The sequence below is a fragment of the Rhineura floridana genome, chromosome 6 (assembly GCF_030035675.1).
Source record: "Rhineura floridana isolate rRhiFlo1 chromosome 6, rRhiFlo1.hap2, whole genome shotgun sequence".
Taxonomy (NCBI): domain Eukaryota; kingdom Metazoa; phylum Chordata; class Lepidosauria; order Squamata; family Rhineuridae; genus Rhineura; species Rhineura floridana.
The window spans coordinates 65,272,294-65,294,304 of record NC_084485.1 but is presented as its reverse complement, the minus strand read 5'-3'; the positions used below and the strand labels follow the sequence as shown (position 1 = coordinate 65,294,304).

Genomic DNA, 22,011 nt, shown 5'->3' with positions numbered 1-22,011 from the left:
TTCAGAGTTAGTCATGTTCAGAGTAGCTCCATTGAAATCAATGGGACTTGGGCAAGATGCCCTTAGTGAGGTCTCCTTCAGTTAGTTGTCCAGCTCCTCACCACTGGCATTGCTGCCCGATATCCTATTCTGGTCTTCCAGAGGAGCCCACAAGGTAGCCAGGCAAGTCAGAAGTTACAGCCCCACACAGTGAATAACATGCTCTAACAAATGCACTGTGTGAAACTATTCATGCAGTGGACAGTTAAACTATGGAATTAACTCCCTCAGGAGGCTGTGATGGTGACCAACGGATGGCTTTAAAATATTAGACAAATACATGAAGGATAAAGCTATCAATGACTACTAGCCATGATAGATATGCTCTGACCCCACGGCTGGAGGCAGTATGCTTCTGAATACCAGTTGCTGGAAACAGCAGGAGGGAAGGGTACTCTTGCACTCAGGTCCTGTTTGTGGGCTTCCCAGAGGCATCTGGATAGCCTCTGAGAACAGGATGCTGGACTAAATGGGCCATTGGCCTGATCCAGCAGGCTGTTCTTATGTTCTTAGGATTTGCCCCCCTCTCCTCCCCCTGCTCACACTCTGTGCCACTCCAACATCTGCTCTGGAGGTTGGGGAAAAACAGAAAAATTAGGGGTGTGCAGGTGGTGAAGAGGGGGAGAATGTTCCATTGTGCAAGCAGAAATCTTTGTGCAGCAGAATGATCTGCTTAATTCTATGGTGAATACAACCCATTGTGTCCTGGTCACTGCTGGACTCAGTCATCATGACACCCATTTGCTTGCCCCCTTCCACTCAGCACAGGTGTCCTTAGGGAGAGGAAAGGTGGTGAGCAGAGGCTGCTGCTGCCCCTTCTGTTGTTGCTTGCTCACTCAAAGCAGGCAGCAAGAATAGGGGCAGGGGGGTTGGTGGTGGGCCTGGTGCTAGCACTGATATACACGTACCATGGTGGATGGGAGCTGAAGCCTTTGAGAAGAGTCAAGAAGTGATGAGGGGAACCCCTTGTTTCTTATTGGCATATTAAACTAACTAGGGTTGCACTCCCTGTTTCAGAAACACACCTGTAAACATAATGGAAGAACTCAGACTGGGTTCAGATCAAAGAACCCCAACCATGCCTTAGCTGGAAGTGAGATTGGTCCTGAGAAAAAGCCAGCTTCTCAGCAGGAGTTTGCTTCTGCGTGGTCAAGAAAGCCAAGCCAAGCACAACAGATGCTGGGACCAGATTTACAAATCAACAATTGCATAGCAGGCAAGTCCTCAACTTGGAAAATGAACTTCCTGTATCAGAATTAACAGTTGTCCCCGGCCATTGGCCAACTAACCCGCTCCATCAGCACAAGAATTTCCACTTGCAGAATGGGACTTTTCCACCTCTCCTCCCTTGCCTGCCTCCTAAATCTATTCTGGGCTTCTCCCCAACCTTCTGGAGCAGATTTGGGGAGTTCTGTTGCACAAGCAGATATCCTTGTGCTGACGGAATGAGTTCATTGGATACTGCTTCCCCTATATTTGAAATGCTAAGAAGCATGTAATTATAGACACACTGATACAAAGCTGATCCTTCTCCAGTGTGTTACTTTTTCAGACATGGCTTACTGTCCCAGAACCATCCCTTTCCAGGTACTCACAGACATCACCAACATACATTGGCATGCATGTCAGATGATATGATAAAATACATTGAGATCTCTGGCCACAGTCAGGAGCTGATACCTGTAAATAGTTACCATGGCCCTTCAGACAAAAGCTGAACTGCTTAATAAACTTTGGTATTTGATCCAATAGTTATAGGGTCTCTTGGGCCCAGAGCATATTCTGATGTGCTAGGAGCCACAGAAATTCTTTCTCTGGTTGGAAGATACTGGAAGTAGGGGTCTCTGGAACTGTGAACCCAGAGCTTGATGAGCCATCTAGAACATTATGGATCCTAAGCACACTTACCAGGAAGTATATCCCATTTATTTGAAATTACTGAACTGTCCTTCATCTACTCTTCAAGGTCCTGTTGAGGGAGAGGGGCAGTTCTCCTCCAGTCCCCCCATATCCATGCATGATAGTCTCTCTCATCCTGTTTCACAATATGCAGGCCAAACATTTACCCTCTTAATGTTGAATCTCACCCATAGCTTTGCAGTGTGTGTCTCCACTTTCCAAACTAACCTCCTTTCTGTTCATCTCAAATACTTAAACTGTTATGGGGATGATGTTTACTCTTTGCTCATATGTAGCAGCTCTGAAAACTCACAGCGCTCGAACACCAGACAGGTAATGAAATTTCTTTCAGTCCCATCTCATGTGAATTCCAATGAAATTGCTACCCTGGTGTTAATATTACACTAGTATACCAGGACTTGGTGTGACTTGCAAGAATTTCTTTGAATCACCCCTTTGTTCTTTAAAATAATGATTAAGATATTCTTTATCTTCCAGAGATATGGTAAAGAAAATACAATAGATTATAGGGCATTCAAAAATATTCATATAAACAAGACTACTGATTATAGAATATGCAATGGAATTAAATAATCAGGAGATCTGAATAATCAAAGTTCAGATAATCAGGATGTTATTGTGTACCTTGATGAGAGTCTGACACCAAGTTAGAAAAACCACAATAAATGGAAACATAAAAAGGTTGCTGTAAGAAGTTAAAGTGTGAGTACTTTAAGCAGCATCATACACATTATTATGGAAAATCATTCCTGATGCCCTTTTCAAGACCTTAGAATAATTGTTGCAAGCCTACTTATTAGATTTTGCATTGCAAGGGACATTGTAGGAAAATTAAGAATTCATGAACTAGCTGCTTTGCATGCGTAACTCCCAGGTTCAATCCCTAACATCTCTATTTAAAAGGATCTCAAGTATAACCAAGACCTGGGTGGGTAAGCAGGGAGGAGTCAGTCTCTCCCAGCTATGCCCGCCAGGGTACCTGGTTCAGCATCAGGGTAGACCTGAGGGTCGGGGAGGGGGTTGCTGTGGTCTATAGGAGCTCCATCTCCCTTTGCAAGCACCCTGTCCATGTGACTACCAGTCTGGAGTGTTTGCACCTTGTGTTGGGTCAGCGGGACAGGCTGGGGATTCTGTTGGTGTACTGCCCACCCTGCTGCCCAACAGACTCCCTAGCTGAGTTGACTGAAGTGGTCTCAGGTGTACTGTTGAGATCCCCCAGACTGTTGGTTCTGGGGAAATTCAATATCTATGCCAAGGCCACCTTATCCAGGGCAGCTCAGGATTTCATGGTCTCCATGACAATCATGGGACTGTCCCAATATGCCATTGGCCCAACACATGTAGCAGGGCATACTCTAGACTTGGTTTTTGCAACTGGACATGGAGATGGTGATCTGAATGTGGGGGGCACATTCCCTCTGTCATGGACAGATTACTGTTTGCTGAAGTTTAGACTTACTATGGCTTTTCCCCTCTGCATAGGTGGGGGACCTATAAAGTTGTTCCACCCCCAGAGACTAAAGGATCCGGATGGTTTCCAAAGGGCTCTGGGGAGTTTTCCGGCTGATAGGGCGGGCGCTCCTGTCGAAACCCTGGTTGAAGTGTGGAATACAGAAATGACCCGGGCAGTTGACATGATTGCTCCTGAGCGCCTTCTCCTGTGTAGAGCTTGTACGGCTCCATGGTATACCCCAGAGCTGACAGCTATGAAACAATATAGGAGATGGCTTGAATGCAGATGGAGACGAACTCCTGGTGGATGCAATTACACACTGGTAAGTGTCTATGGTAATATGTATTCAGGGGCAGTGAGGGCAGCAAAAAAAACCAATTAATTTTGCTGCCACTATCAAATCATTAATCTGCTGCCCAGCGGAGCTTTTCAGAATTGATGGGGGGCTATTACATGCTGGCCCCAAGGACTGGATGAGGGCTAATAAACTGAGGCTCAATCCAGACAAGACTGAGATGCTGTTAGCAGGGGCATCACTACCGGGGTGTGGAGGGTGCAGACCGCACCCGGGTGACACCCTGAGGGGGGTGACACCCAGAGCCACCCCGCCCTGCGCCGTTGCCCCGCACCAACTCCTCCTCAGAGGCGGGCGGGCGAGACCAAAAGCAGGTGCCCGCTCACTGGTGGTGAAGCCAGGACAGGCCTCCCACTGGCAGCCTGGAGCACGTGGTGAGTGCGTGTGTGTGTGTGTGCACATGCGCACGCAAGACCAGCCACCCCGTCCATGCACCTGGGAGGGTGCGTGCCGGAGGTCCGCCCCGCCCCGTACTCCCGCTAGTGATGCCGCTGGCTGTTAGTGGGTGGTTCTTCTGATCGGATGGTGGATGTCCAACCTGTCCTGGATGGGGTTGTAGCTTCATAGCTTGGGGGTTCTCCTAGAACCATCTTTGTCACTTGAGGCTCAGGTAGCCTTGGTGACACAGAGTGCCTTCTACCAACTTTGGTTGGTGGCCCAGCTACACCCCTATCTGGACAGGGATAACCTGGCTTCAGTTGTCCATACTCTGGTAACCTCCAATCTAGATTACTGCAATGCACTCTACGTTGGGCTGCCTTTGAAGACGGTTTGGAAACTGCAGCTTCTGCAGAATGCAGTGGTCAGATTGGTAACAGGGACCAGACGGTTCAAACATATAAAACCAATTCTGGCCGTTTGCATTGGCTGCCTGTATGTTTCCAAGCTCGATTCAAGGTGCTGGTTTTAACCTATAAAGCCTTACACAGCTTGGGACCACAATACCTGATGGAACGCCTCTCCTGACACAAACCCAACCGTACACTACACTCAACATTAAAGGCCCTCCCTCCAGGTGCCTACTCCAAGGGAAGCTGGGAGTCTGGCAACAAGGGAGAAGGCCTTCTCAGTGGTGGCCCCCAAATTATAGAATGATCTTCTTGATGAGGTGCGCCTGGTGCCAACACTCTTATCTTTTCAGTGCCAGGTCAAGACTTTCCTCTTCTCCCAGGCATTTTCTCATGTGTTTTTAAATTGCTTTTTAAAAATGTTTTTTTAAATCTGTATATTTGCTTTTAATGTTTTAATTGTAAACCGCCCAGAGAGCTTTGGCTATGGGGCAGTATATAAATACAATAAATAAATAAATAAGTACAAGAGTGAAGAAAGATTTCTTCCTGATACTTGGAAGAGCTACTGCATTGTGCTTCCTGGCCAGTCAAGAGTGCATACTAATAGGAAGTAGTGGAAGTCAATGATTTTTTTAAAAAAAAATAGGAACTGAAAAGTAAGTCTTGCTTTTATGAGTGTATGATAATCAGGAGTAAACAACAAAAGGGTAAAAAGAGCAAGTTCTGCAATTTATAAATAAAATGCACAGCCATCTAATAATGCACAGGCATGCACTAATAATGTTCAGGTGAGGAAATTCCTTGGACCATGTGAATTAAACTACAAGGATGGGGACTGTTGTTCCTGTATGTGATTTGCTTACCTCTGTAAATCTAGGAGACTAGATTTGCATGTACTTAAAAGACCCACTGAACACAGAGGGGCTTACTGTTGAGTAAACATTGTGCTGTAAGAAACAATTTTTAATTGGTTTCTTTTCTTTTTGTAAGCATGATGCAACAACAATAGCCTTTAAATAGCACTTTTTCAGTGATCAAAGCACTTAAATGATCTTGTGATTTGGGTTCAATTTAAAAAAGAGACTGAAAATAAAATTGCCAATATCATAATACCATGATACAAATATATGGTGTAATTATACTTGGAACATCATGTACAGTTTTGGTCACCTCACTTCAAAAGGGATATTTTATTTATTTATTTATTATTTGATTTATATCCCACCCTTCCTCCCAGCAGGAGCCCATCATATTGAAAAGGTTCAAAAAAGGGAAACACCCCTATGAGAAAAGGTTACTTGGGGCTTTTTAGTTTAGAAAAAAAAGGTGAGTAAAGGGAGATATGATAGAAGTGAAATTATGTACAGTGAGGAGAAAGTGGGGATATATACATTTTTCACCTCTCTCATAATGTTAGAACCCAGGCTCACCCAATGAAGCTGAATGTGAGATTGCTGAGGACAGGCAAAAGAAAGTACTTCTTCACACAGTACATAATTAAGCTATGGATGATAAGTCTATCGGTGGCTACTAGCCATGATGGCTAGGTGCTATCTCCAGTGCCAGAGTCAGTATGCCTCTGAATACCAGTTGCTGGGAAGCACAAGTGGGGAGGATGCTGCACTCATGTCCTGCATGTTCCCATAGGCACCTGGTTGGCCACTATGGAAGCAGGATGCTGCACTAGATGGGCCTTTGGTATGATCCAGTGGCGTCTCTACAAGACTCTAAGGTAGATAGGACAGTATTGTTATTCCCAGGCTGAACCAGGGTGAGGCTTGCTTAAGGCTGTCTAATGAGTTGATGATTGATGTGAAATTTGAACCGGAGACTTCACATGCTTCACCATTGTGCTGTACCAGTTCTGGAAAATAAAGTGGATTGGCATAATCACACGCTGGCATGGTGATTTCAGTGACTGAATGTTAATATTCTTGAAACAGAATTTATTATGCTTCTGCAGATCTGAATTTCAAGTTGTTTCCCCTATATTGCAGCATTCTGGGTCAGATGAAGTCAATTACACAGCCATTGTTTTCCAAGATCCCACACATAGTACCAGCACTGGTAGAAGTAATGAAGATCTAAATGTGCACGGCCATTATGAGAATGTGTCTCCCTAGGAAAGGAAAGTTGCTTTCTGATCATGCTTTTGTCCAGTTGCTTCCAGTTCAAGCGATGAAGCTACAAAGGACCTATAACTACTGTAATTCTCATCGGATTTTCAGTAACGGTTGCCGTAACCTATTCTTAACCTGATATCTTATATTTTATTCTGGCTAATATTCCAGTTGAAAGTGTCATATTACCTATGAAATATGTTTTTCACTCTCTGCTAGGAAATGACATGTCATGCTATATCTTATATATTACAATAAACTAAAAAGTAGCTTTTGCCTGCCTACAAACTCTCCACTCCCAGTCATTGTCTGACCTGCTGTGATGACACAGAATATTCACAAATATTCTAAATTCTGAAAGAGAAAGATCAGTAATGGAATACTGAAGTTCAACACAGCTTGGCATAGGGGAACATCTAAAAGGGCCTAGAAAAAAATATGGGCTGTTTGGTTGTGGTAGGAAGTAATGTGGCATAAAGTGAACATAATGCAGCTGTTGGGGAGTAGAGCTGCACTGCTGTCCCCACCTCCAACAGTCATGCCTTGGTGTGGGTTTCTCCACTGAAAAAACCCTACATGCAGTTCCTTGTGCATAAGCTTCCATGTAATTGAGGCTCTAGATTGCATGAAAACCTATGTATGAGCAGCTGCTCATGCGTAGGCTTCTTCAGTACAGATGTCTACACCAATGCATGAACATCTGGGGGTGCAGCAAGCAATGTGCCCACTGGAAGGTTGGTTGACACACACTCTGCTGGTAATTGCAGGAAGTCTTTGTTCTTTTTATTCAGGGAGCTGTGCTGGGTTCTTGCATTACATAATTCCCAATATTCATAATGAAGAAATTAATCTCCTTTCATTGCTCCTTTGTTCTGTTTTGCTACTTATTTTTTACTATTTGACTTCAGGTTTTCCAATCTACCACTTACTCGTATAGCTTCAGGAATTTTTACGTCAACAAGGAATTAAAAATCCTCTTTTCATTCCACTGGATTAGCCTTAAGCAGTGCACTTGGGGAAAGTTACATTATCTTTATAATTCTGCTACATTAACTCTATCAGATGTCACCTGGCTATATAGGCAGTTGGTTCTAGTTACTATAAAAAGTTCAATTTTGCATGTTTTTTGCAAAAGGAGTTGTTGCAGTATTGGTAGTGTGTCTGAATTATTACTTTAAAATGGTTAAATTTACTTTTTCATGTTTGTTTTCATGCTGGGTATTATATTTCTATAAAGGTCTCATAGTACATTTTGAATCTTTCTATCTGGCGTTTTAAAAATTGTTTTGGGGGTTATTTCATTTTCAGGCATTTATCTTTAAATTGGATTTTGTTAGACATATTTTGATATAGATGCATTAAATTGAAAATGTTTGTGGCATAAAATAAAACAAATCAATAACTTTGAATGGTTTAACATGAATTTGTATTGGAGTTTTGTACAGAACAAAGAGAAGTGAACAAGCAAAACTGAGAAAACAAACAAGTTACTTTAGAAAGGAACCAGCAGAAGGAAGAATAGATTGCCTTTTTAGAAAGGAAAGGAATATATTGCCTTTCTGTCTATCGCTCCTCACTGGTTCAGGTTATTTTAACATGCTTTACTCCCAACAATTTGTCCATTTTCAATGCCCTTGAAAAGGGATTTTTTTCTTAAATATGTTAGGCTCACAATAAATGCTCTTTTATAGCACCGGGAGTATTGTCTCTCCCCCCACCTTTTTTTCCCCCCTGCTCATGGTAACCATGTGATTTAAGCAAGAAGGGGGCTGCCAGGAGGAAATAGAAATCAAGTGGCCCAGCATCTCCACTTCTTTTGCAACATCCAATTACATCCTGAGTTCCAGTTAGGTTAAAGACAGAGAAGCCAGGATCCTGTCATTTATGCAGAGTCTTATCCAGTGGATGGGAGGCTGCCTTCGCCTTTGTATGCAATACAATTGGAATGTCAAATAGCAGCCAGTTGCCCTGTGGATGCTCTCCATATGAAGATATGGTTGAGAAAGTAGGAGCATGGGGATGGGGAACCTGTGGTTCTCCCAGAAGTTACTGGATTACATAGGAGCATAAGAAACTGCCTTATACTGAGTCAGACAATTGGTCCATCTAGTTCAGTACTGTCTACCCTGACTGGCAGTGGCTCTCCAGGGTTTGAGGCAGGAAGTCTCTCCCAACCCTACCTGGAGATGCTGGGGATTGAATCTTGGACCTTCTGCATGCACTATGCTCTACCACTGAGCTATGGCCTTTCCCCATAATCTTCCTGACCATCAGTCATGCTGGGGCTGATGGGAGTTAGAGGCCAACAATAGCTGAAGGGTCACAGGCAGCCCTGTAACCAGTCTTCGTTGTTAAGTGGGGCAGCCACATTTCTAGGTGGGGCATTGGGGAGAAGAGGCACATAGTGCCAGCTAATTCCCCCTCCCCCTCACTGGTGGAGAGGATGTGAGGGTCAGGCCAGGAGAAGGGAAAGGCAGTGACCTTCCTCCTCACTCCTCTTCCATCCAGAGAGTGTGTTAACTTCTATGAATGAACTTTAATCTTCTGAATTGTCTCAGCCTTCTTTGAAAGATCCCCAGGAATACCAGACTCAAAAGCTTGACTTTGGCTATAGCTAGAGTCTCCCTTCCACCTGTGTTCTGTCCCTGTGTTCTGATGCTTCATGAACCGAACTACTTTGGTAAAGACAGTGAGGTTCTGAGATTGACCTTGATGCTGCATTAGGTATCTCAGTTTTAGATTCCACCTGAAAAACAAACTTGTCCATACTACAAGTTTGGGGAAGGGCAGATAGAAAATAAATACTATAGGGTGCATTTGTTAACTCCTCCTTGAGAGTTTTTCTTTCTAGTCTTTCTCCTGGCCTTTAGAGTTTCCTTCCTGTTGGACAATCAAGGGAGAACTTTTTAACTGGCTGTTATATAAAGGATGAACTTAGCAATTGGAAACTAATTGTGGAAAGCAATTGAAAAATTTTTTTATTGGTTGCTGGGTTGATTTTTCTGTCCAGAAACCCTGAAAAGGCCTCATGTGGAGCTGCACATATTGGAAAAAATCAGAAATTAGGCCTGAATTACAGCCTAGGTGTCCAGCCAGCCAGCTAGCTAACTGTTGCATACACATCTATATTTCTATTCCTCTAGGGCTGTTATCATCATCAAGTACTCAAGGAAAAGAAGAAAAAGCCACTGTGATTGTGAGTATAGTGAGTGTTTAAAAGAGTAAAGGATAGCCATTTTTTTCAGATCACTTTAAGTAATTTCTTTATTTCACTCTTTAGCAATAAGCACCCAATCTTGCTCTACTCATTATAACTGCAGAATAAACCATTCCTTACTGCAGGCAAACAAGCATGCTTCTTTATTACTGGCTGCTTAGACAGCAGAACTGAAAATTAAAATTAAAAGCAGAGCAAAGGAAAATGCAAAGAGTGTAGTCTAACTAGCCCTTAATACAAAGTTCTGATATTTAATTCTTCAAGGATCATGTCCCTATGCAGGCTGTTTTTTCCAGGATCCAGGGTGATTGCGAAAATGAAAAATCAACCCTCAGTCAGGGAAAGTCTTCAGTGAGCAGACTTTTTGGGGCTCTTCCAGATTAAACTTTTCTTGTGCACTCGCCCTACCTTATTCACCAAATTTTTCAGAGAGTCCTATCCTTGAATTGCTCCTGTTCTTAAAAAAAGCTGTCATTCTTTAAATGGAGGTAGTCATTGTCTGTCATGTCACAAATTAAAAAGAAGACAATTTTTGACCCAAAAAAATCCTAGGAGGAGGGGTGCTTGCCGCTCCCCCTTCCCCCAGCTACAGGCCTGCGGGTCCTAAAAGAACCCTCATTGGAAAGCTAAATCGTTCATCCCTCTGATGAACCTTATAAGCCAAAAGGAACATTAACAAAGACCATATCTAGTAACAAAACAAACGCAGCTGTATTTCTTACAAAAGGGCTTGAAGAAAATGAATTTCCTTTTTCTTTGAAGAACACAATGCTGAAAACACCCTGGGCACAGGTTTCCATTCTATTTATTTATTTATAAATAGTGTTTGATCCAGTTAAAAAATAACCAGAGGGGGTTTGCCGTGTTAGTCTCTTGCAGCAAAAGCAATCACTTTAAAGTCTTGTGGCACCTTAAAAATGGAAATAGACTTAAAGACCAATCAATTTATGATGGCATAAGCTCTTGTGAGGACTTAAACCCACTTCATCAGATGCATGAAGTACAATCTTATTTGGAGCATATATAAAAGAGAAAATGGTAAGATGGAGGTCAAATAAAAAAAAAATTATTTATTTGAAATGCATTTAAAAAATAATCTCCTTACTTATTTTATACCTTTAATTCTCTGGAAGCAATACAGAAGAACTGCTATACTTTAGCCTAAGGTAAACTTTAAATGTATATTATTTTCATGTTATAGTTTGGGCAATCAACCCCTTTGCTGTTTGTGTTGTATCTTGTCCACAGAAATGAAATTCCACCCTTGTTCTTTTTGGTGCTTAAGCTATTCCCAAATGCAACCCCAACTTTCCCAGCTGATTTTGTTTTTTTGCAATGTGAAGTCAACTCCAGAGTTAAATGTGATGTTTGAAATCCAGTGGGGAAGCACTAGCCCTCAGCCTCTCTTGGGCATCTATCTTTTTTCACTTTTGACTGATATTTATGATGGATCAGGTGAACTGTTCGTGATGGGATAAAGGATAACTAGCCTAAATCTTTTTTGAAAAATCTTATTCTAGCCTGCTGTATCTGGCTTCTGAGTCAGAACTTTACCCATTGTTTAAATATGCCATGTATGCTATTTGGCAAAAAGGGTATCATTAAGTTTGTTGGTGTGACAGGCACAGTATAAATTACTATTTGATGGTACCTGATACTCACAAGGCTTAGTGAGATGTTTTCAATTATGCTTCAATTATTGGAAATGTAATATTCTCATGCAGATCTGACCCATATGTGGTATGGTGGGGATGACTGGTAGATTATAGTTATTGGATGTTGTATTGTTATAACTGTATCGGGCATGAATTGAATAATCTCTGAAAGTACCGTCCAGGGCCAATACTGGAAAAAACTGCAAATTACATTAACTTCCTCAATATTAAAATGTACCCAAGATGGATAAGCTAATCAATGCAACATATAGAAGGAGAGGCACCCCAGCAATAACCAATACTGCCAAACATTATCCTTCCTTTAGAAACTATTGTAACATATAAAGTTTGATAGAAATATATTGTTTTAATGTAAAAAGCTTTGTCTGCCTTGCTTTGTATTGTTTGTTTCCCTAAGAAAAGTGAAATAAACCATGCAGGCTCATGTTTAGTATTTCATTACACATAGGTACAACTCAGACTGAAATTGGGGAAGGGATATAGACTGATGGTGCGAGATATTTTAAGCCAATCTATAGTGTATTGTGCTTGTGGCAGTGAAGTCGCTAACATGAATTGAATGAATAGCTGGAATGTTCCATTAACACTTCTAATTGCTCAGTGGGAAAAACCGTCAGAATGTGCATATGCCAACTTATGTGAGGGAAGGAGAACTGTCAGTATGAGTGGGAATGAATCCTTATCAGGCCCTACATACAGAAATATTGGGCAAGCTGAGGAATGCAAACAGGGTGGTCAATGACTGGGTGACAGGTGGCATAACCACTGGGAGGGCACATTGGTGGGAGGGAAGGGGATATGCCTTTGTGACCCTGCAACCCCCTCATGTGTCCTTTTAGCACAAGGAGAATTGTCTGAAAACCCCCTATTGCTTTTGACCTATGAGGTGAAGGCAGCACCACTGTAATTAACAGTGGGGCAGATGGTTCCAGAGCATTGAAAAATATAGCATGTCCAGAAACCTCACTAGATTAGTTCTCACTTGTATTGGACTTTGATTCTGCCTCCTTCCCTCTGTTTCCCCTCTGTACAATTTTATATTGTAAGTTCTTCAGGGCAAGGACCTCTCCTCTTCTACTCTGTAAAGTGCCATGCACACTGCAGTGCAGGCACTTCATATTTTATACACCTAATTCTGCAACTGCATCTAAAATAGCTGGACAGATTGTAGAATAGGAACACTGACACTCAAACAGTCCCGTTGCCCACTCTTCTTTCCTGCTACAGTGAGATGAAGCTATGGTACTGTTTGCCAAAACAGCCAGGACAGATGGGCAAGAAGATAGGGTAGGGAAGAAGGCATCAGAGCCCCTCCAGACTGGCGTTTTATTGCAGGTGTGTTCAGTGTTGCAGAGTGGCAAAATTGGGAATGGAGAGACTGAGTGAGTCTTTATGTGTTTGAATCTTTGCTAATTACACCTTCCCTGCAAATTAGTCAGAGACTTTAAGCTTTAAAATAAGAAATAACTACTTTATTCTGGAAGTACATTCTTGATAGGAAAGAGTTCTACATCTAGCTAACTAGCTAAGTTGGAGATGCAAACACTAAGCCTAGTGTTTGCCCTCATGCTTGGAGGAGAGGGAGAGACAATGAGAAAATGCCTGCTCTCTCTCTCAACAGAAAGAAGGAAGGAGACCGGAAGATGTGGTCAACATCTTAAGCATATCAGTCTAGCAGGAAGGGAGAGTCAGCAGGAGATCAAAGGATAGGTATTAGCCTAGCAATCAGGAGGTCTCCTCCCTAGCTACCCTTTTTAATCCCATGCAGCCTCAACCCACAAGTTGGAGTTGAACTACATATTCCAACATTCAGCAACATGTTCTTGACACAATAATAATGCATTCATAATGAATATATTCCACTTTAGTTTGGTTTGTGATCCTTCCGCAATGGCTCCACATTGTTGATATCCAGAGGGGCTATAATGCAGCAAAAACAGGACAAAAAAATAAACCAGTCCCATTGCACAATTGGAAATCCTTGCATTGACAGGCATGTTACTTGTTAGCTTTTAAACAAGATGATTCTGACTGATGTTGAGGCTGTTCAAAGTATGGCTGCTTGTCACCGTCATCTTACTTCTTCCCCTCCCATAATTAGGGTTGCCAGGTTCAGGACCTGACACTGATCCTGTATCTTTAGGAGAAGAGAAAGTCAGCCAAGTGCAGGTGTTCTTGCAACCCTGTAATGGGAAAAACCAGAAGGTGGAATTCTCCCTTCCCCCTGCACAACTTTTAAAGATACAGAAGACCTCTTGGTTGCCAGGCCCAGCCTCCAAGAGGTCTTCTGTATCTTTAAAGATTGTGCAGGGAGAAGGGAAAATTCCACCCTGTGGTTTTTCCCATTACAGAGTTGCAAGAACACCTGCACTTGGCTGACTTTCTCTTCTCCTAAAGATACAGGATCAGTCTCAGGCCCTGAACCTGGCAACCCTACCCATAATAGATATATTGGGGGGGGAGAACAGTGCATAGGCAAACCCTCCCCCACTTGATTATTAGCTTCCTTCCCACCAACACACCCAACTTCCCCCATAATGGTGACACATTAAACCAAGGATAAGGAATCACATTCCCTTGTGGACAACCTTCTACCAGTGGTGGCTGCCTGGGGTCAGAGGCAAAAGTGGGTATGGCCAGAGGGGGAAATGGGTGGAGTAACAGATGTGACTCTTACGTTTGTACAGTAAGCTACATTCTAGCCACACAAAAGTCAGAGGTTTCTGTGGGTAAACACACATCTATCCATCCTCAATCCATGCAAGCAAGAGACATTGTTCCACTTTAAGGACATAGTCCTGCTAGGCAAAAACACTTGAGGAGAGCTCAAAGCTGAGTCAGCAGGGGAGCATGGTCTGGGGGAAAGGGAGTGGTCTAGGTAGACTCCTAATGGCCAGATTGGCCTTCAGGACTGCATTTGGCCCCTGTGCATGAGGTTCATCACCTCTGCCTTACACCCAACATAACCAGACCTATGACTAGCAGGGATCTAAGTTCAAGAGAGGTGCATGCTGAAACCTGTTGTGTCTTGGTCACTTTTGGCTTCACAATGAAGATAGGCTCCTTTGAGAAGGGCACTGGGGGCAACAGATGGAAACATGACAGAAGTTTTATACATGGTGTGCAGAACGTGGATAAAGAAAAGTTGTTGGTTTGTTGCTTTTTTATTTATTTATTTTTGCGCTCTCTCATAATTCTCGGAATTGCCCAATGAAATTGATTAATTGCCAATAGGTTCAAAGCAGACAAAAGAAAGTATTTCTCTATATAATACAGTACACAATTAACTTATCAAAATCACTGCCACAGGTGTGTCAGCTTACCACCAAACAACTTGTCTGAGAGTGACCAAGGTCTGGGAAAAGAAATGTCTCAGGCCTGATATAGGAGCCAAAGTGCTATGTAAGAACATAAGAAGAGTCTTGCTGGATTTGACCAAAGGCTGACCTAGTCCCGCATGCTATTCTCACAGGGGTCACCTAGATGCCTAGGAGCCCACAAGAAGTTTCTGACAGCAGCAAAGCACATCAGTAGAAACTGGGAGTAAGTATTCTTTGTCAGCTCTAAGATTCGCTGAACAAAGCTCTTGTGGATAAATAGACTTTCTAAGTCCCATACATGCTAAGGCCATCATATTCCTCTGCCTTCACATGCCCATTCAGAGTTCCAGGCATAGAGCAACTATCACCTAGTGGTGCTGCACTCTAAAGCCTACATTTTAGAGTACCCCTGATTCAGTCACTGTGTCCTCATATGGCTGGCAGAAACCCTTCAAGTTCCCCAGTTGCATCTGAACCCCAACACCTGTCGCAGCTGGGGTGCTCTGTGGGCTGTGAGTCAAGATAGTGGTTTTCCGGCTGCAGAGGCTCCCATTGGAGAACTGCCTCTTCAGGTTGGAGTGTAGGCTCCCACAGCAGGAGAAAAAGCACACAACATTGTGAAAGAGATGCCCACTGAAGAACATATAAATCCAGGGGTTGCAGCAGCTGCTGAGGCTGGCCAGCAACATGGTGATGGTATAAGTGACATTGCTGGACTCTGAAACAGAGACAGAAATAATGACAGGATTTTTTTCAGCTGCATGCCAATAAAATGTGCAGTAAGTTTATGACACATGTACATTTGTGTGTGGATTGTTGTATATGCACTGGTAAGGTTGGTCACTTATGGTTTCTTTGCATATGCATACATGGTAAAATACACTCACTTCTGATAATGATAACCTGTGGTGATCATTGTGTCAATCGATTCAGTGTATTTTTCCTTTATAGAAATGTTTTCTGCATAGGAAATATGTAATACAGGGGTCACCAATCCATCACTTGCAGGTGCCATGGTGCCTGCAAAGGCCTTCAGAGATGCCTCCAGCAGGTAGACCAGAACCTGAACTTTCATCTTTTGAAAAAGAGTTATGGAGCAAAATGTGCAGGTACCCTTCAAAGCAATTTATGTGACTAGGGGCTCCGCCCCTGCTCACTTTACTCACCAACTCTGTCTACCATTGCCAAAGCTCCCCCCTTCCTTCTGCACAGGTCACCAAAACTCCTCACTTTCCCCTCCCCCAAGTGTTGCTGAAGCTGCCGCCTAGCCACGCATCTGGCCTCCAAGCTGCTGCTGCTGCCTCTGCCACTGGCCTCTCACCCATCCTCCTACCTAGGCTGCAACTGCAGCTGCCACTACCACCGGCCTCCCACCTGACCTCTGGCCCAGTCTCTTAGTTAGGCTGTGACCACTGAGGTTCAAGCCACTGCCACAGCAGGCGCCACTTAGCTTGCTGGCTCACCCCACCCTCACTGTCACGCTATGATGACATAATGGTGTGAGGGCTTACATTTTTATATAGATAGATAGAAATGAGCTAGCCTGGCTGCTCCTTCCTCTTAACTTTCTTTCTAAGAGGGTTAGAGACTTCCTTTTTAAAAAATGAAATCTCAGTTTCTGAGCTACCTGCTGGGGATGCCAGTGGTATAGTTAGCTTCCAGTACAATGGTATACATGTCTACTCAGAAGTAAGTCTCTGGGTTTAAAGGGGCTTACTTCTAGCTAAGTGGGTACAGGATGGCAGCCTAGGCTTTGTTTAGGGTTAGCATTGGGGAAAAACAGGGTTCTTGTGCCTTTAACAGCTATATGGCAGACAGAAATTCAACAGGTTAAGTCTTTTCTAGTCTGGAAATGCAATTATGGGAAAAGCTTCAGCATGACTACTCTCTAATTTTCTGTTATGCCACACTTCCATGGCAGCCATTTTATGACTAGTGCCCCCAGCACTCTCTCAAAATTTGAAATGTGCACTCTGGTCCAAAAAGGTTGGCAGCTGCTGGTGAAACACATAAGACAGCATGAACTACAATTAATTATATCAACTACTGCCAGTCCTTGTACTAATGGAACCCATCAATGGCATCTTGTATTTTCTTTGTACTCACTTGTCAGCAATAGTCCCTAATTCGCTTCCTCTTAATGTCCTCACATCCTTGTGCTCCCACCCAACCCTGTACTCTGTTGCACAACAGATAGGCTGTTTTTGCACATTAGTATTACACCACAGTTTAGCAATATAAGGGAGAACCACAATGAGCCTTGGGCTTGCACAGTCTCCTTTTCCCCTCCTCTGGCACAGCTTTCATTTGTAGTTCATGCAAGAGATAAGTTCAGAACCTAGGCTTCCATTTTAGACTAACCATAATTTTGCACAACATCCAAACCTGACAAACTATAGTTAATCTTAACTATGGGTTGTTGGGGGGAGGGGAGACAGTTTCAAACTGTAGTTTAAAACGCTGGTTTGTTTCAATTAGCCATAGTTAAGATTAGTCACAGTTTAGTGTTCAGATGTAATGCTAAAGTGTAGTTAATCTAAAATGGAAGCGAAAGTTTCTAAACTCCTTGTAATTTTGCCAGAGGGAGAATGGGAAGCATGGAGCATGTGAGCTCAAGCCTCAATATCTCTGCAGTCCTAAACCATTTTTTTATTATACCTATGAGATGTATCATAAAATTCTCTAGGTGTCATACAAATAAAAAAACGAATAAAAACATCACAATAAAACCATGATAAACTTAAGACACAACCAGCACAAAAACCCAAATTCAAAACCAACACACTACAACACCAAAGAACTAAACCAGCCATCAAACACAAATATTAAAACCACCACATGGTGGTAAACCATATTTTAGTACTACATGCAAACACATCCCATGGAGTCCTGCTCATTAGTGCAGGCAAGGGAGGGGGGTGCATGATAGGACCAAAAGGAAAATGAAAATGCCTCCTCTCCTGATTCAGAAGTTTGGACTGTAAATGGAGACTGTCCAAGCTGCAGCCTGGCAATTGCAGGCCTAACTCAGTTTTCTAGTATAATGTTTGATTTTTTAATCTTCCTGTTTCCATGAAGGATCCTACACCCTTCCTCTTCCCCTCACCCTATTACTCTCCATATTATATAACCACAAGAGTGGCTGTATACTATAGCCAGCATGGATTTTTTGCATTCCACCATGTTAAATTGATTTCCCCCCCAATCTTAAATCCAGTTCTCCACATTTCTGCAGCAATCTGCAATTTAAAAAAAATCTTCATGAAAATTCTTCAGCATTTTAGTGCACATTTTTCCTAAGAAAACATTTTTAGTGCTTTTTTGATTAATGTACATAATTTTGTACATTATGTACATTCAAAGTATGATGTTTTCACTCATATATTCATTTTATGCACATTTCCCCCAAATTGATGCATTTTTGTAAACACAGTTTGGTTGAAGATCTGCATTGCAAATTTTGGGTAAGTGCAAATTTCAAAGGATAGCTGTGTTTTGAATCTTTATTGTTTCAGAAAGTGTGGATTTGATCGATCTGGCTTTAAATAGGAACTGAATCAAATTTCTTCTCAACCCCTACTGAAAATACCCCCATGTCATTCTGCTGTTTCCCATAAGCTAATTTCAAAACAAAATCTCATAAAATTTATAGTTCTGAACTCAGAAATGCTTGCTTAACAACCCTCTAAGTTTTCACAGTGATACACAAAACACTCAGAAAGAATCTACAGTTCAAAGTGTAAAACAAGAGGGAAAAATCCAGACCCCAGTTGAACATTTTTTTTGTCAGTGGTGTCAAAATTTGTTGAAATTAATTAAAAATCAGCCATGTTCACAAAGTACCTGTAATCCTATTACTGACCTTGCCCCATACTCTGACCTTCATCTTCTGCAGTTTAAAAGTTTTTAAAAATGCATGGTTGATTTTTAATTGACTTAAGAAATTTAACATTGGAATCTATGATAGCACAGCCATGCTCAGTGAGAACCAACTGTCAGTGTTCTAAAAGTCAGACTCACAGCTGTTTGGCTTGGTTAATCAGGTGGCCACACCCATGCCAGGCATTGATTCCACTTTAAACAGTCATGGTTTCTCCCAAAGAATCCTGGGAAGTATAGTTTGTGAAGGGTGCTGACTCCTATTCCCCTGACAGAGACTCCTATTCCCCTGACAGAGACTCCTATTCCCCTGACAGATCTCCAGTGGCCAGTGTGGTTTAACAGTCAGCCCCTCTTCTGGTGACTGTAGCTCTGTGAGGGGAATAGGGTGTCTCCTAACAACTATCAGCACCCTTCACAAACTACACTTCCCAGGATTCTTTGGGGATGCCATGACTGTTCAAAGTGAAATAAAAGTCTGGTGTGGATATGGCCAGGGACATTGATATGGAGCTAACAAGCTGTCTAGCTTGGCCCTGAATAGCTTAAGGCCTCCTGAGGTAGTTTCAGTTGTTAAAAGGTACCTGTAAAAAGGTTTAACACTGAAAAATATGATGGATGTGATCTTTCCCCATGCAAGGCAAATATATTCTGTAAATAACATAAAATAGGGAAATTAGTGAGTATATTTTACAATCATGATAGCTTATTAATTCACATGCTTGCATTTATGTTTCAACAACCAATTTTTCAACAGCATGTGATGTTACGATCTTTCTTCAAAACAGTAATGTTAGGAGCATCTCGGTCTTGTAACCACACTGAAAATAATGGAAAGCAATTAACTGTAAAGGGTCAAAACAATTCCCCCCCCATTTCTTTTCAAATATAAAGTCATTTCTGTTCTGCCTTGATGAAAACTAGGTGGAGATGTAGAGCAATACAATCACTACTAGAATATAATACATATTGTGAATGTGCATTAGTGACAGAGATCACCCTAGGTGTTGCATTTGACTATGAAGGTACACAAAATGCAGGTATGTGTTGGGAGGAAAACATTTCTTGCCTGATGTGAGTGAATGAGTGATAGATTTCTCTCTCCTGGGTTGCAAGTATAAAACAGGAGCTAGTGTGCATTTGCATGTGAGAGACAGAGGGTTACTGTGGGTAGTGTGTCTGTATACCTATCTGTTTGTATTATATTCGATGTGTGTTCTTGATGGTTTTATTTGTGTATGTGTAAAAGCCTTTTTTTTCCAGTGGGATGCATATGAAAGAAAAATCAATACTTGATCCACATGGATGTCTGACTAAGGTCCAGTGCTTGCACTGGCCATGATATAGCAAGCAAGATGACCATTTAAACTGGCTGCCTACTTCTGTTCCTCAAAAGGACTCACCATCATTTGGTGCATTTTTGTCCCACACCGACCACATCTGCATGCTGAAGAAGGGTGCCCAGCAAGCAACGTAGGCCAGCACTATGACAAAGGTCATCTTCACTGTACGGATCTTCGCACGTGAGATGGTGCGTACACTGCTGACCCGAGAGCCAGAATGACACTCTGCTCCCTTCTGAGCTGTGGCTGCATAGGAAATAGCAGCAGCAGGAGCAGCAAGAGGAGCAGCACAAGGACCACAGTTCTGTGTTTTTCCTCGAAGATTCTTGCAGATCTTGTGGCAGATGAGGCTGTAGCAGACTGTAAGGATAGCCACAGGCAGCACAAAGACACACAAGGTCATCCACGTAACATAGGCTTTAGCTCCCCAAGGGTACTTGAATTCCGCCCAACAGTCCAGCACGCCAGAGCCTTGGCGCACCTCTCTCACTGAGAAGATAAAGATCTGAGGCAAGCTAAGCAAGCAGCTGACCAACCAAGTGATTCCAATCATCAGGTAAGCCTGGCAGCTGGGCTGCTGCAGAGTTCGTAGAGGATGGCACACAGCCATATAGCGGTCCAGGGTCATAGCAATGAGCATGTAGGTGGAGGCAAACATACTCAGCACTTGCAGGTACTTGACAGCTCGGCAAAGAGGATCAGGACCCTGAAAGCGATAGGTTACTTCCCAAATCATTTGGGGAAGGACCTGGAAGAGTGCCACCCCAAGGTCAGTCAGGCCCAGGTGCAGGATAAAAAGGTGCATGCGGCTCATCTTCTTCCTTAGCCTGTACATGACCAGAAGGACTCCCAGGTTTCCCACCATAGTCACCACCAGGATACCAGCCAGAACTCCAATCTCAGCCTTGGCAAGTTCTTCATCTCGGGTGTGGAGGACAGTTTGGTTGGGATTTCCATCCTGTGGCTCAAACAGTTTAGTATTCTCCAGAAGAGAGCTGTTAATAACATCAGTGCTATTTTTCTCCATTGACTAGGGATCAAAGTAGATTAGCAATTTCCCAAAACAGGTTCTGCAGTATGAGACCCTAGGTAGCTGAGAGGCTTCTTTTGTCTCTCAAAATTATTTCAGAGCAGATTGTTAGATTAATAGATCCCTCAGGATGAGATCTGTTGAAGCCTGCTTAATTTCTCCATCTTTCTTTAAATATTTGGTACCATTATTTCTCTCTATTATGAAGCAAGTCAGATTCAGCCAACAATATAATCAGTCCTCAATCCCCTTTTCTAATTTGCCTGGAAATCTGCAAATCTTTTTATAAATATGAAGTACATGCAACATAACTTAGTCAGTTTTCACTTTTTCTTCTGTACCTATGAATACTCTTGCTGTCCTTTGGGGTCAGATAGCTTTTGGAATATGATCTCTCTTCTCCCAATCCCCTCACTTCTTTCCTAGCTCCATCTCCGGATCAGTTCAAAACTCTTCTTTCTTCTCTGGACTGATCAGCCCTGATAGTACTATTATGAATTTTTAGAGCCTCGTATGGTAGTATCAGTTTAAAAAATAAAAATAAATCCCACAGTCAGGCACAGATTTTCGCCTAAACAGCAAAGCTGAATTAGAATAAGGATTGATAAATAAATCTAAAATCCAAGATGCTGGATCTCTTTTTGGGTGCCAGTCGAAGACGCTAAATCTGAATGCAGCTGATTCCCCAGGCTGTGTGAACTGCCTGCTTCTCGGGTCTGGATTTTATAGACTGGGAGCTGCCCTCTGTGGTTGGTTCTTGTTGTCTGGCTCTATTGTCTCCCCTGTTGCTGAGCTAGAGTCTGAAGAGAGTTTCCTGGTTATACAACACACACACAAACACACAGGTGGGTGTCCCTTTCTTTCTTGA

General features: G+C 42.6%; 1 protein-coding gene across 1 annotated transcript; it reads right to left on the bottom strand.

Annotated features, from left to right (window-relative positions):
• Positions 1-15,289: 15,289 nt before the first annotated feature.
• AVPR1B (arginine vasopressin receptor 1B) lies at positions 15,290-21,140 on the bottom strand. Its single transcript, XM_061630366.1, has 2 exons — positions 20,174-21,140; positions 15,290-15,609 (listed from the first exon to the last, which is right to left on the bottom strand). The coding sequence occupies exons 1-2, from the start codon at positions 21,138-21,140 to the stop codon at positions 15,290-15,292; spliced, it is 1,287 nt and encodes a 428-aa protein (XP_061486350.1).
• Positions 21,141-22,011: the final 871 nt, after the last annotated feature.